Source organism: Oryctolagus cuniculus, chromosome 19, assembly GCF_964237555.1.
Source record: "Oryctolagus cuniculus chromosome 19, mOryCun1.1, whole genome shotgun sequence".
NCBI lineage: Eukaryota > Metazoa > Chordata > Mammalia > Lagomorpha > Leporidae > Oryctolagus > Oryctolagus cuniculus.
In genome coordinates this window covers 17812322-17828875 of record NC_091450.1, presented here as the reverse complement: position 1 = coordinate 17828875, position 16554 = coordinate 17812322, and the positions used below count along the sequence as shown (strand labels likewise).

Sequence of the window (16554 nt, the reverse complement as noted above, 5' to 3'; positions counted from 1 at the left end):
ACATGACTCAAAACACAAGAGAAAAAAATTGACTGTGAACTTATGTTAATTGTTACACAGTATATAACAGTGTAATCTTGGAGTGAGCATTTGTGGATGGTTAAGTTGCCACTTGGATGGCAACTTCAGAATGTGATGCCCATGGTAAATAGAAGGGAAAAAAAACATAGAGGGGGCTGATGTTATGGTGCAGTGGGTTAAGCCACCTCTTGGAATACTGGCATCCCACATGGGAGCGCCAGTTCAAATCCTGGCTACTCTGCTTCTGATCCAGCTCCCTGCTAATGTGCCTGGGAAAGCAGCAAAGGGGCCAGATTGAATCCAGGAGCCTTGACATCCATCTGGGTCCCCATGTGGGTGGCAGGGGCCTAAGCACTTGGCTCAAGTATCTGAGCCTCTTTCACCCATGTGGGAGACCTGGATGGATTTCTGGGTGCCTGGCTTCAGCTTAGACCAGTTCCAGCCATTGCTATCATTTGGAAAGTTAAAAAGATTCTCTCTCTCTCTCCTTCTCTCCCTCCCTCCCTCCTTCCCACCCTCCCTCCGTGTGTGTGTGTGTGTGTGTGTGTGTATGTATGTATGTATGTATGTGTCCTTCTCCCTCATTCTCTCTCCTTGGCTTTCAAATCAATGAATTTAAATCTTTAAAAACCAATCTATAGCAATGAGAAGAAAATTACAACATGTCAGCACAAAAAAATTAACTAAACAGAAAGGAAGACAGAGAGGAAATGAGGAACAAAAGATAGGACACACAGAAAACAAATAACAAAATAGAAATAGTAAGTTCTTCCCTCTCAGTATTTATTATAAATATAAATGGATTAAATTTTCAATTAAAAGGCATAGATTGGAAGACTGGATTTTTTTTTAAAAAAAGAGTCTATATATCTACAAGAGATTTACTTTAGATCTAAGGACACACATAGGTTGAAAGTGAAAAGACTTCATGCAAATAATAAAAGAAATTATTGGTGGCTTCACTAATAGAACTTACTTTAACTCAAAAGGTATTTTTATACTTTTAAAGATTTATTTTTTTATTTTAAAGTCAGAATTATATATAGAGAGAGATCTTCTGGTTTACTTCCCAAATGGCCACAATGGCCAGGAATGGGCCAGACTGAATCCAGGAGCCTTGACATCCATCTGGGTCTCCTATGTGGGTGGCAGGGGCCTAAGCACTTGGGCCATTTTCTGCTTCTTTCCCAGGCACATTAGCAGGGAGATGGTTTGGAACTGGAGCAGTTGGAACTAGAACCAGCACTCATATGGGAGTGGTTTAATCCACTGTGCCACAATGGCAGCCCCAACTCAAAAACTATTATAAGAGAGAAAGGGCATTATATAGTGAGTGATAATAGGGGTGAATCACCAGTAAAATCTAAGAGTTATAAACATATATGCACCAAATATCAGAGTTCCTAAGTACATCTAAGATTGATAGGCATATGGCAAAAACAAGTCTACTTTAACAGTAGGTGACTTCAGTATCCTACTTTCAGTAATGGACATTCCAACAAGCTGTAGGATAAACAAAGAACAATGGACCTGAACACTACCAAATATCAAATGAATCTAACAGACATACATAGAAATTTCCAGTAAATAATACCAGAGTATTTTTCTCAAGTATAAAAGAAATATTTTTAGGATAGTACATATATTATGCCACAAAACAAGCCTCAATACACTTAAAAATATTAAAAATCATACAAAGTATCTTTGATGACCACAGTAGAAAATCAGTAACAGCAAGATACACAGAAAATACACACATATATTGAAATCATAAACAACACACATTTAACCACTGAGTTAAAGAATAAATCATAAGGAAACCCTTTTAAATCTTGAGACAAATGCAAATTAGCAAAACATATCAAAACTTACAGGATGTACAAAAACAGTGCTAAGAGAAAAAATGGATAGCTTAAATGATTACATTAAAAAAGAAAGTCCTCAAGTCTACACGCCTCTAACTAGAAGAAAAAACTAAGCTCAAGGCCAGCAGAGGAAGGAAATATTAACAATTAGAGAAGAGAGAAACAAAATAAATATAACAAAAGTCAAGAAATTCTAAAGTTTTTTCCTAGAAAAAATCAAAAAATTTGAGAAAACTTTAGATATGTTGAAAAGGAAAGGAAAAAAGACTTGCTAACTATATCTCAAATTTTAAAAGTGGCATTATTACCAATTATACTAAAATTATATCTATGAATAATTACACAACAAAAAGTAGGACAACCTAGATGAAATGAACAAATACCTAGAAATATAAAAACTAGCAAGACTTAGTCATGAAGAAATATTATCTCCAAAGATCTATGTAAGTTGTAAGGAGATTGAATTAGTCATCAAAAACCTCCAATAAAGTGCAGCCCAAAACCAGATGGCTTCATTGGTACATTTTCCTAGCATTTTAACATAAATGAACACAAATTTTTCTTAACCTATTCCAATTAGAAGCTGGGAATACTTCCAAACTTATCCTGTGAGGCCAGCATAGCCCTGATATCAAAACCAGATAAAGATACTATAAGAAAATAATATTTTTAGGTAAAAATGCCATGGTGAATATCTATGTGAAAATTGTTAACAAGAACTGAATTCAAAAATCACATTAAAAATGTTAAAAAGCATCTAGTGGGATTGATAGGCACAAGATGTCATGTCTATTTCCTTTCAGCAACATTTTGTCATTTTGGTGGCCAAGTCTTTCAACTTTTTTATTCATAAAAATTTTAGTACTTTCATGCTATTATAAATGAAATTTTTAATATATTTTGATAGAATGGAAAGCAAACATCAAATTTAGTGGTGAAAGACTAAGGTGGGCCGGCGCCGCGGCTCACTAGGCTAATCCTCCACCTTGCGGCACCGGCACACCGGGTTCTAGTCCCGGTCCGGCCGCCAGATTCTGTCCCGGTTGCCCCTCTTCCAGGCCAGCTCTCTGCTGTGGCCAGGGAGTGCAGTGGAGGATGGCCCAAGTCCTTGGGCCCTCTACCCCATGGGAGACCAGGATAAGTACCTGGCTCCTGCCATCAGATCAGTGCGGTGCGCCCGCCGCAGCACGCTGACCGTGGCGGCCATTGGAGGGTGCACCAATGGCAAAAGGAAGACCTTTCTCTCTGTCTCTCTCTCTCTCTCTCTCACTGTCCACTCTGCCTGTCCAAAAAAAAAAAAAAAGACTAAGGTAATAATAAGATAAAGATGCCTCCTTTTCTCCTCCTCCTCCTCCTCCCCCTCCCCCTCCTCCTCCCCCCCCCTCCTTTTTTTGACATACTGGAGATCCTGGTCAGAATATTTAGATTAAAAATAGAAATAAAGAGCATTCAAATGAGGAAGAAGAAGTAAAATTATCTCTATTCACAGGTGTCGCTCCCCCTCTTCATGGAGGAACGACACAGGACCCTGTGCTGTTCTTTTGTCTGCTTGGCCCTCCCCGGGTTTGCTGCTGGTTCTTCCCGGGTTGGCTACTGACCCTTCCACCTCCGTGGAAGGGCGGTTCCCCCTGGCCACTTTCCCCACTTCCGCAGGGGAGCGGCACACCGCCGGCCGGCTCTCTCGGGGGCTGCACAGGTGTTCCTTCAGATAGATGTTCCCCTTAGATGTTCCTGGTGCATGTTGTCTCTCTCCTCCTTTATAGTCCTCTTCCGCCAATCCCAACTCGGCTGCCCACACGCCGAGTATGCTGCTCTCCTCCAATCAGGAGCAGGATCAGCTCCTGGAGGTCATCACTCAAGTTGGCAAGAGGCAGCTGCGTGGAAGCTGTTTTCTCCTCTCCCAGCGCCATATTGTGGGAGAGCAGATGCATAGAATAAGTCTTAATTCCAGTAACTTAGTCTAGTCCGAGTTGCTCCCAGTTGCTCCCCACAGATCCCCCTTTCTTTTTATTTTTGGCGTTGATACGCGCCTGTCTTCAGTGCCCTGCGGCACACACTCTGCTCTGCTTGCTAGAGTTGCCCACAGGTGCTTACAAGCCCTATCAATCAGGCAAACCGAATCCGGGTCCTCTCTTCACCATGTTGTGAGGAGGTTTTTAGGCGCTGATGCGTGCCTGTGTTCGGTGCCCTGCAGCGCATGCTCTGCTCTGCTAGAACTGCCTGCAGGTGCTTACAAGCCCTATCAGGCAAACCGAATCCAAGCCTTCTCATTGCGGTATTGTGGGGAGACTTATTGGTGTTGATAACATGCCTGTCTTCGGTGACCTGCAGCCGCCTACAGGTGCTTATCGTCTTACTAATAAGGCAGACCGAATCCAAGCTCTCTCATTGCCATGTTGAGGGGAGGCCTTATTTTTCTCTATTTCTCTATCTCCGGGCATTCCTATCTCTCCCATTTTACTTCTATCTGCTAGCATTCCTATTTCTCTCATTTTACTTCTAAACTTCTGTTTCTCTTATCCCTGCGGCTTCCCGGCGCCCGCCCCGAGGCTGCTTCTCGGCGGCTTCCCGGCTCTGAGCCGCTTCAGCCCGCGCTTCTCTCATCTGCGCGGCTTCCCGGCGCCCGCCCTGCAGCGGGCTCCTGGCTCTGCACGGCTTGGCTTCGCATGCACACTCCGCGGTCTCCACGCCCTTCGCGCCCACACCATGGCCTCGCGCCAGCCCCGCGTTCCCTATCTATTCACGCCCCGTGCTCTCTCTGCACGCGGTGGCTTCCGCGAATCACACAGCGTAGCTCACGTTTCCGCCACCGACATTCAGTCCAAGTTCCCCGGACTAACCTGGCGAATTCCAACCTGGCGGCCCACGTCTCTGCCTCTGGTTCCAGATTTTCGCCTTTTGCTCCCCGGGCTGACTTGAAGAATCCCAAGATAGCTTACGTCTCCGCTTCAGCCTGCACTCGCGGCTTCATCCTCCCTAACATTTTTCTCTACCCGGTATGTTTCCCTAAGTTTTCTTCCAACAATATTCCTCCCTCATTTCTCATGGCTTCTCCCCACAGTCCGTATCCGAGTCTGTTTGTTCTAGCTTTCACTTTCGCTTTCGACCTTAGAGGTTTCTCCCAGCTTCCCCCCGTAGTCCGTATCTGAGTCTATGCCTAGGCTTTTGATAGCTTCTTCCGGCACCTTTTCCGTCCAGCTTTCCCGTAGGCTCTTCTAGTCTCTCTCTCCGGTATTTTCCTGCTTCTTCCCTCCTAGGTTTCCTATCCGAGTCATGGCACCATTATGTCGCTCCCCCTCTTCATGGAGGAACGACACTAAGCCCTGCCTAGGCTTCATATCCGAGTCACGGCACCATTATGTTGCTCCCCCTCTTCATGGAGGAATGACACAGGACCCTGCGCTGTTCTTTTGTCTGCTCGGCCCTCCCCGGGTTTGCTGCTGGTTCTTCCCGGGTTGGCTACCGACCCTTCCACCTCCGTGGAAGGGCGGTTCCCCCTGGCCACTTTCCCCACTTCCGCAGGGGAGCGGCACACCGCCGGCCGGCTCTCTCGGGGGCTGCACAGGTGTTCCTTCAGATAGATGTTCCCCTTAGATGTTCCTGGTGCATGTTGTCTCTCTCCTCCTTTATAGTCCTCTTCCACCAATCCCAACTCAGCTGCCCACACGCCGAGTATGCTGCTCTCCTCCAATCAGGAGCAGGATCAGCTCCTGGAGGTCATCACTGAAGTTGGTAAGAGGCAGCTGCGTGGAAGCTGTTTTCTCCTCTCCCAGCGCCATATTGTGGGAGAGCAGATGCATAGAATAAGTCTTAATTCCAGTAACTTAGTCTAGTCCGAGTTGCTCCCAGTTGCTCCCCACACACAGGGATCCCTGAAATACATAAACTGTATTTCTGTGAAATTGTATACACTCATACACATAAGCACACACAATCTATTGGAGCTAATAAATTGATCAATTTGGCAGGATAAAAAGCCAAATACTGTGACAATGATCTCTGAAAATGAAGTTAAGAAAATTTCATTCATAATAGCATGAAAAATGGTCTTATGAATAAAACTAAACAGCTGAAAGACTTGTCCAGTGAAATCTCAAAATGTTGCTGAAAATACACACAAATAAATGAAGGTATCCTATGCTTGTGAATTGATATTGTTAAGAAGACAATACTAGCCAAAGCAATCTACAGCTTCAATGCAATCCCTACCAAAATTCTAAAAATACTTTTTTGTAGAAATAGAAAAATCAGGCCAGTGCCACAGCTCACTTGGCTAATCCTCCGCCTGAGGTGCTTGTACCCCGGGTTCTATCTAAGGCCATAAATATTATAAAAGATTTATTTATTTAAAAAGCAGAATGACAGAGATAGGGACAGAAAGAGAGAGTTAGGGCCAGTGCCATGGCTCAATAGGCTAATCCTCCCCCTGCAGCGCCGGCACCCTGGGTTCTAGTCCCGGTCGGGGCGCCGGATTCTGTCCCGGTTGCCCCTCTTCCAGGCCAGCTCTCTCTTGTGGCCCGGGAGTGCAGTGGAGGATGGCCCAAGTGCTTGGGCCCTGCACCCGCATGGGAGACCAGGAGGAAGCACCTGGCTTCTGGCTTCAGATCGGCGCAGCATGCTGGCTACAGCGCACCGGCCATAGCGGCCATTTGAGGAGTGAACCAACGGAAAAGGAAGACCTTTCTATCTGTCTCTCTCTCTCTCTCTCTCTCTCACTAACTCTGCCTGTCAAAAAAAAAAAAAAGAGAAAAACCAGTCCCCAAATTCACATGGAATCTCGAGGAACCATAACAGACAAAATAATGTAGAAAAAGAAATGTTGTAAGTCACAGACTTCATTATGACAAAATTTTCTACAAACCTACAACTCTCACAAGATTGCAGAGCTGATATAAAGACAGATACATCAGCAGAAAAGGTAAAAAAGGGATCACATAAACAAGTCTAGTGCCTGCTAATACTAACCGATAGAATAAATAAAGGGGAGAGAGATCCAACATGGGAAGTGAGATACACAGCAGACTCATAGAATGGCAGATGTCCTAAACAGCACTCTGGCCTCAGAATCAGCCCTAAAGGCATTCAGATCCAGCTGAAAAGCCCATGAGAGTATTTCAGCCATGGAAAGCCAAGACACTGTGGCAAAAAAAAAAAAAAAATCTAAATGAAAGATCTCTGTGAGTGAGATCCCAGTGGAAAGAACAGGTCTTCAAAGAAGGAGGTACCTTTCTCTGAAGGGAGGAGAGAACCTCCACTTTGACTATGACCTTGTCTAAACAAGATAAGAGTCAGAGAACTCAAGGGGCTTCCATAGCCTTGGAAACTCATGACTGGTGCATAGGGAGATTACTGATGCCATAAACAGGAGTGTCAGTTTGTAAAGTCAACAACAGGAGTCACTGTGCACTTACTCCTCATGTAGGATCTCTGTCCTTAATGTGCTGTACATTGTGATTTAATGCTATAACTAGTACTCAAACAGTATTTTTCACTTTGTGTTTCTATGTGGGTGCAAACTGTTGAAATCTTTACTTAATATATGCTAAACTGATCTTCTGTATATAGAGAAAATTGAAAATGAATCTTGATGTGAATGGAAGGGGAGAGGGAGCGGGAAAAGGGAGGGTTGCGAGTGGGATGGAAGTCATCGGGATGGGGGGAGGCCAATGTAGTCCATAAGCTATACTTTGGAAATTTATATTCATTAAATAAAAGTTTTTAAAAAAAGAAAAAGAAAAGGTAGAGAACCCAGAAGTAAACTCTCTCATACACAAATAATTTTTTTTTTAACTTTTATTGATGGGAAGACCATCTAATGGAGCCAGGATAGTCTTTTTTCAAAATTTTTAAAAATATTTTTATTTATTTGAAAGGTAGAGAGACAGACGGAGAGACAGAGAGAAAAGTCTTCCATCCATTGGTTGACTCCTCTAATGGCTACAACAGCCGGGGCTGGGCCAGGCTGAAGCCAGGAGTCAGGAGCTTCATCTGGGTCTCCCACATGGGTGCATGTGCCCAAGGATTTGAGCCATCTTCTGCTTTCCCAGGCACATTAGCAGAGAACTGGATTGGAAGTGGAGCAGCCAAGACTTGAACTGGTGCCCACATGGGATGCCAGCACTGCAGCAGTGGTTTAATCCACTGTACCACAGCACCACCCCCAACCACAGCTTTGCTATTGATTCCAACTTCCTTCTAATGTGCATCCTGGGAAGCAACAGGTAATTGGCTGTAGTGCTTCAGTTCTGGCCACCCACATGGGAGACCTAGATTGAATTCCCAGCTTTAGCCTGGGCTGGCCTTGTACATTGTGGGCATTTGAAGTATGAGCTAGCATATGGCAGCCCAGTCTGGTATTTTTTTTCTTATCTCTCTCTGTCTCTCAAATAAATAAAATTTTAAGTGCAAGCATTTGGTACAGCAGTTAAAATGCTTGGGATGCTTATATCCCGTATCATAGTGTCTGGTTTCAAGTCCTATATCTACTTCTGAATCTAGCTTCCTGCTAATGTGCACTGTAGGTGGCATCAGGTGATAGCCCAAGTTCTTGGGGTCCCTGCCACCCTTTGGGAGACCCAGATCAAGTTCCAGACTTCTTGCTTTATGCTGACGTAACACCAGCTGGTCAGTGAACCAAAGGATGGAAGATGGCTTTCTCCGTCTCTTCCTGTCCCTCTCTTCTCACTCTTCCTCTCTCTGTCCCTCTCTTCCTTTCAAATATATATGAATAAATAAATTTTTAAAGAAGGAAAAAATAGTTAAATTGAACTATATGAAAATTTAAGACTTTTGTGCATAAAAGGACAATCCCCAAAGTAATCTTTCTCCACAAATGCTTGTAAATGATGTGTCTGATCAATAATTATTACCTAGAATATATTAAGATGCCTAAAACTCATCAACAACAAAAAGAAAAAACCCATTTCTAAAATGGGCAAGGAACTTGAATAGATAGTACTCTGAAGAAGATATACAAGTGGCCAACAAGCACTGTAAATAGATACTGAAAATCACTAATCATAGGGAAAAATTCAAGTCAAAACCATAATGAGATACTCCTTCACATCCATTTGAATTGCTGCTATTGAAACATTTTTTAAAGAAAGAACTGTTGAAAAGGATGTGGATAAATCAAAACCCATGTATGCTGCTTCTGGGTGGAAATATAAAATGGTACAATGGCCATGGAAAACAATATAGCAGTTTCTCAGAAAGTTAAGAATACATCCCAGCTTATATATTCAGAATTGAAAGTAGGGACCTTTTGGTCATTTGTATGTCTTCTGAAAAATAACTTTTTAGGTTCTTTTGCTGTTCTACTTCTGATTCAGCTCCCTGCCACTGTGTCTGGGAACACAGCAGAAGATGGCTCAAATACTTGGACCCCTGCCGCCCATCTGGGAGACCTGGATAGAGTTGCTCTCTTTTGGCCTGGCCTAGCCCCAGCCATTGCAGCCATCTGGGGAGTGAAAAAGTGGATGGAAGATATATTTCTCACTCTGTCTCTCCCCTCTTTATTACTTTGTCTTTCAAATAAAATATTTTGTTTTAAAAAGCTACATATATTCTATCATTGTTGTTTTTGTTATCATCATCTTCATTGCCTCTTGTGCTTTCTCCTCTTATTTACAAATTAAAAATAATTCTTAGCTCATGGACCATAAATATCAGGCCTCAGGTCGTCATTGCCATCCCTAACAGAGAATTTTCTATGATGCTGTCTTCTCTGCGATGCTCACTCTGAATGTTGCATTTCTATGTTGTGGCTGCTTGGATAGACTTGGAAATTTTATTCTTTATCTCCTTGGTTTCATGAAACTTTTAAAAAAGATTTTCTTATTGATTGATTGATTTGAAGGCATAGCATCATGGAGAGAGAGATCTACTTGTTTATTCCTCAAATGCCCACAAGTGCTGGGCTGGGTCCTTGAAAACCAGAAGTCTGGGAATCCAACTGGTTCTCTCACAGGGGTAGCAGGGACCCAAGTACTTGGGCCATTTTCTGCTGCATTCTTGGACATTAGCAAGGAGCTGGGTTGAAAGTAGGGCAGCTATCACTCAAACTGGTGCTCCAGTATAGGATGCCAATGTCACAAGTAGTAGCTTAACCCGTTGTGCCACAATGCTGGCCCCTTGTGAAACTTCTGAAAACTCTTGTTGCTTTGGTAATTTTATAACTCCTTCCAACAGATTTATTTTGTGGGGGTTATTTAGGCTTTACAGTTTTTCTTAGCAAGGATTTAGTTTTCTGTATGCTAATCTGTCAAAGTTGGAAGTGGAAGTTTTTTTTTAACAATTTTAATTCTGGGGCCAGTGCTGTGGCGTAGCGGATAAAGCCTCTGCCTGCAATTCTGGTATCTCATATGGGCACCAGTTTGTGCCCTGGCTGCTCCATTTCTGATCCAGCTCTCTGCTATGGCCTGGGAAAGCAGTAGAAGGTGGCCCAAGTCCTTGGGCCCCTGCATCAATGTGTGAGACCTGAAAGAAGCACCAGGTTCCTGGCTTTGGATCAGCACAGCTCCGGCCATTGTGGCCAATTGGGGAGTGAACCAGTAGATTGAAGACTGACCTCTTTCTCTCTGCCTCTCTTCTCTCTGTGTGACTCTGACTTTCAAATAAATAAATGAATCTTTAAAAAAATTTAATTCTGAACTTTTTGATGAGGATAAAGGAATTTGAGGGCATTAATAGCTGATGGACTGTGTACTCTCAATGAAATAAAGGTGTGAGGTTTATGTAGATTAGTGACTGTTTTCGAGATTAATATTCAAGATGTGAAAGGGAAACTGTAAGACATTGGAAAAGGAAAGTAGATCTGGCAAGTAAAATTTGTGGGAGTTACTTTACATTGCATAGTAAGTCATTTGTATGGTATGCTGAGTTATGACCATTCTTTTGTTTCCTCAATCCAGGTGACCTACAGGAATACTTGTCAAAAAATCGACAATGCACTCATTCATGTATTATTGGACTTTCCATTGAGATTGCTGGAGGTGCCATTAAATTGACCTTTTGGTTCAACAATGAGGCCTACCATTCACCGTCATTATCCCTGGCAGTGTTAGACAATGCTATTTTTAAGTCGCTTTCTGGCTCTGCTGCTTCCATTACAGTCTTCAACAAACCTCAGCCTCGTTATGTTAGTAACAGCGCTAGTAATAGGTATGTGTGTGTGTATATATATATATATATATATATATTTTAACTAGAGTTGAGCTTTATGCTTTAAATAAACTCCTCCTCTATTTGACCATGTTCTTAAGAAAGTTATTGTTAATATTTTCCACTTTGGTGTTTTACCAGCGTGCTCCCTTTTCCATTCTTTTGTAGAAGAACATCGGGAATCCAAATAGCCCTTAATTTGTTTTTCGGCTTGAGTATTTTGATCAGTAGCTTTTGCCTCCTGACAGTGACTGAGAGAATCACTAAAGCAAAACACATACAGTTTTTGAGTGGTGTCTATGTCTTTATTTTCTGGTTTTCTTCTCTGATATGGGATATTGCCATCCTCTTTTTTGCCTGCTGCTTACTACTGGTGAGTGTTGGATAAATTGTCTTGAGGGTTCAGTCTTCTGTACAACATAGAAAACTTGTGATTTTAAACTAAACCTGATTCTCTCAAGAAAGATAAACATAATTTTCCAAATTATGCCAGATAATGCAATGTGGAATATGCCTCGTAATGAAATCTTTCTCTCTTACATTCTTTTCCTTAAAATATGCTTTCTTGTCTGCAAAATTTTGGGGTGCTTACTCTCCAATACAAACTGGAGAGACCTCCATCTGCTTGTTCATTTCCCAAATGACCCTAAGCAACCAGAGTTGGGCTGGACCATGCTGAATTAGGGAGCTGGAAGCTTTAGTCTTGGTGGGAGAGACCCAAGTGCTTTTTTATTGTTGTTGTTATTAAGATTTATTTATTTATTCGAATATAAGAGTTACAGAGAAAGAAGGAGAGACAGAGATTTTCCATCTGCTGGTTCACTCCCCAGATGGCCATATGGTCAGCAACCAGGAGCTTCATTCTGGTCTTCCATGCAATTGGCAGGGGCCCAAGTACTTGGACCATCTTCTGCTGCTTTTCCCAGGCCATTAGCCGGGAGCTGGATTGGAAGTGGAGCAGCCAGGACACAAACCTGTGCCCATGTGGGATGCTGGCATCAGAGGTGGTGGCTTCGCCCACTATGCCACAACACCAGTCTTGGAACCCAAGTACTACTTGAGTCACATTAGAGGGACCCTGGATTTGTGGCCAAGACTCCAACCCAGGCACTTTGATATGAAATGCAGGCATCCCAAGCAGTATGCTGACCACTGCATCAAGGTATTCTAATTTTATTTGAATATTGTTTCTTGGTATTTGTTTTACCATTCTTTTACACTCAGTTTTCTGGTTCCTCATATTTAAAGTATCTCCTGTAAGTAATATGTTTTTGGTGTTAGGTTTGTTTTCCAGGGTGACAATACTAGCTTTATAATCAGAGTAGATAAATACTTATATATCATCATCTTATTCTTTTTCTATTTGAATTACCATTCCCCTCTTTTCTTCTGCTCCCAATCATTGCATTTTAAAAATTATTTTCATGACTATCTTGAAGATGATCTTAGCACTTGATTAATTAGTATTAGTGTAAGTTGTTGCTTTTCAGTTTCCCTGATAGTACTAAGACCCTAGAACTTTGTTTTTCCAGTTACTTCCTTCCCACTTTTTGCATTACTGTGATCAGCATTTTAATTTCACATATTTATTTTTAATAAATAAATGTTTGTTTTGCAGATAATATTTACTTATAATTACGTGCTCTTTTTCATTGCTTTACATTCTTACTGGCAATTTTATTTGGAACATTATTCTTCCTTATAAAGAATTTTTTTTTCATATGCCTTTTAATATTAAGATTTTCAAAGCATTTCAAACAATTCACTTACATAGAAAAATAACATAGTTTGGGGTGGTGGTGGTGGTAATGGTCTTTATTACTAACACCACTTGAGTTGCACTTCTCTGTAAATGTCCAATGAAAATGGGCACAGGCCAAGTATGGATGGCAAATTCACATGTGCTATAATCCAAAACATCTTTGTTTTAGCTTTTTCAACCTCTTCCTGCTTTGTCTTTGCAGCTCTGATGTAAAAGTCACCATCCTCCCTTTCCTCAGGTTGTATTATAGTAGTGGTGTAACCAAGCACTGAAGAGGCTAAATGAGAAGAAGTACAGGGCATGGAGAAGCCACTAGTCATCTGCTGTATAACTGAGTGATGCCTACTCTTGTTTGTTATTTATAGGTAGTACTACTTAGAAATTAGCTTAGTTTAACTTTCTAGCTGTTATTTTCCAACACGAGCTAGTATAGGCAATAAATTAGACCAAGTAAAATTTTTTACAAAGCATACAACATGTACCAATTTTTTACTTCATCTCTTAAAAAAACAGGATATCTATATCATACTCAAAAACAAAAAGTTCCCAAAATGATATTTAATAATCTGATTTCAAAAAGACTAGAATCACTGAGATCCCAAACTTCATCAATTACAATCAAATAACAATGAACAAACAAATTTCTAGATGGCAAAAGGTTTCTCATGCATTTAACACCAAGGCCTTCAGGAAACAGTGATGTCAAAAGTTTTATGTAATAAAAACAAAAATTCAGAAGTAAATTGGGTTAAATAGCTGATATTTTTTCAGCCTAACATACTACCAAAGAATCGGAGACAAAGCAGAGACTGAGAGGTATAGCTTATTAGGTCAAAATGTTTATAAATATTTACTCCATAAGACTCCTTCAGAAAGGGCAGTACTGACTGCTTCACTATATTGTGGAAATAGAGCATTTGATGATCAAAATAGGCCCTGTCTTAGTAATCAGATCACTAGTATGTACTACAAGATGAGGCACAGAAACCTGTGTTCCTTGCCACTTGCAAGACTGTCTCAAAGGTCTTTGTTTAGGTGAAATAAAAAATTCCCTAATGAGAGCCATTACATCAGGGGTCAGCAAACTTCATCTCAAAAGGGCCAGATAGTAAATATTTGAGGCTTTGCAGGCCATATGGTCCCAGTTGAAGCTACTCAGCTCTACCATTACAGCACAAAAGCAGCCGCAGACAATACAGAAATGAATGAGCATGGCTGGGTTTTAATAAAACTTTTATTTGTGGATACTGAAATTTGAACTTCATAGAAATTTCATGTTGTAAGTTTTCTAAAAATGTAAACAACATTCTTAGCTTGCAAGCAGCACAAAGACAGGTGGTGGACCAAATATGGCTCCAGGTGTAGTCTGCCAACCCCTGTTAGATTAGATCACCAAAGCTACTTTTTCATAAAAGGTATAAATGGTAAATAAATCTTAAAAGTAAAGCCTTGTAGCAGTGTATACCTTGGACGTTACGATCACTATTGTTGGGTTTAATATTAAGTGACTCGTGTGGGAGTATAACTGAGTTTTCTTTGATATTTCTCTTAGGGGGAATTTGATGACCAAAAAAAAAATTAAAACCTCCAGATTTGTTTGAATAGAAATGTGTTTATTTCTTTATTTTTTTTCTCTTTTGTGGAGTATTTTGAAGGACATTTCCCACTGCACTTTAGTGATACCCATTGTTCTATGGCATTCTTTATTGTCACTGAGTAGGCTGTTGTCCTTTGTAAATCCTTGGAAGGTTTTCAATCTTCCTTGTCACTGTTTTCTCCCTTTGACTTAGACTTTCAGCATTCTCATTATATTGTGCCTGCATTTCTTTTTACTCACTTTGTTTGATATATTCAGAATCTGAATGTTGATGTCTCTCCCCAGTTTTGCAAATTCTTGATTATTCTCATGTTCTCTGACTTCATTTACATGTATGTGTCTTTTCATTCACACATCTTTAACACTTAATTTGTTTCTATTGAGTTTTTCTTTTTATATTTTCTATTGATGTTTTTTCTAGATTATCAACTCTGCTTTATGCTATTATTAAATCCATCCACTTTTTTTTTTTTATTTGACAGGTAGAGTTATAGACAGAGAGAGAGACAGAGAGAAAGGTCTTCCTTCCATTGGTTCACTCCCCAAATGGCTGCTACAGCCGGCGCACCGCGCCAATCTGAAGCCAGAAGCCAGGAGCCAGGTGCTTCCTCCTGGCCTCCCATACAGGTGCAAGGGCCCAAGCACTTGGGCCATCCTTCACTGCTTTCCCGGGCCACAGCAGAGAACTGGACTGGAAGAGGAGCAACCCGGACTACAACCTGATGCCCATATAGGATGCCAGTGCCGCAGGTGGAGGATTAACCTAGTATGCCACCACACCGGCCCCTAAACCTACTATTAATTAAACCTATCTGATGAGTTCTTAATTTCAGTTTTATGTTCTTCAGTTGTAAAGTTTCCAATTAACTGTTTTCCAAATTTTAAATTTTCTTGTGAAATTCAAAATGTCACGGAAAAATAGAATTAAAAGATAAGTTTATTTCAGTGCACACATTTTTGAAATTTATCTAGATGAGGAAACTTAGAAAAGATCATGTTTATATTTTCATTTTATTCATATATTATTTTTGTGATTCTCTTGTAATCATTGATTTCTACATTAGCTCTCTGAGCATATTTAAGACAGTTTAATTTATTTTTATTTAGTAAGTCTGAGCTTTGTGCTTCCTTAGGGATGATTGCTGCCATTTTATTTTCTTCTCTTGAATGGCCTGGTTTTTGCCTGTTTCTTTGTGTGATTTGGCCTTAGTACTGAAAATTTTGCATTTGAGAAAATACCTATCTTTCTCAACCTTTGAAGACTAACTCTGTGTCAGGGGAGCTTTCCCATGAAACTGTAACTCATCCTTACCTGATCAAATGTGAATTTTATTGTCTCCCTTCTGAGCATGTTCCTTGCGTTTCCCTCATATAAACAACTGCTTTAGAGTGCTTTTACATAAGTATATTGATGCCTTTATTACTTTTTCTACTACCATTGAGAACATTTTTTAACTTTGATTTAATGAATATAAATTTCCAAAGTACAGCTTATGGATTACAATGGCTTCCCCCCCGCCCCCCGCAACTTCCCTCCCACCCGCAACCCTCCCCTCTCCCGCTCCTTCTCCCCTTCCATTCACATCAAGATTCATTTTCGATTATCTTTATATACAGAAGATCAATTTAGTATATATTAAGTAAAGATTTCAACAGGTTGCACCCACACAGAAACACAAACTGAAAAATACTGTTTGAGTACCAGTTATAGCACTAAATCACAATGTACAGCACATTAAGGACAGAGATCTGTCGCTCCCCCTCTTCGCGGAGGAACGACACAGGACCCTGCGCTGTTCTTTTGTTTGCTCGGCCCTCCCCAGGTTTGCTGCTGGTTCTTCCCGGGTTGGCTGCCGTCCCTCCACCTCCGTGGAGGGGCGGGCCCCCCTGCCACTTTCCCCACTTCCGCGGGGGAGCGGCACACCACCGGCCAGCTCTCTCGGGGGCTGCTCAGGTGTTCCTTCAGATAGATGTTCCCCTTAGATGTTCCTGGTGCATGTTGTCTCTCTCCTCCTTTATAGTCCTCTTCCACCAATCCCAACTCTGCTACCCACACGCCGAGCACGCTGCTCTCCTCCAATCAGGAGCAGGATCAGCTCCTGCAGGTCATCACTCAAGTTGGCGAGAGGCAGCTGCGTAGAAGTTGT

General features: G+C 41.5%; 1 protein-coding gene across 10 annotated transcripts in view; it reads left to right on the top strand.

Annotated features, from left to right (window-relative positions):
- Positions 1 to 16554, top strand: part of LOC100352755 (phospholipid-transporting ATPase ABCA3) — a 183092-nt gene that overhangs the window by 119327 nt on the left and 47211 nt on the right. For all 10 annotated transcript variants that reach the window (XM_070064644.1, XM_070064647.1, XM_070064645.1 and 7 more), the window contains 2 exons: positions 10799 to 11048; positions 11217 to 11421. In XM_070064644.1, the coding sequence (XP_069920745.1) occupies positions 10799 to 11048; positions 11217 to 11421 (455 nt within the window). The remainder of the gene's footprint in view (positions 1 to 10798; positions 11049 to 11216; positions 11422 to 16554) is intronic.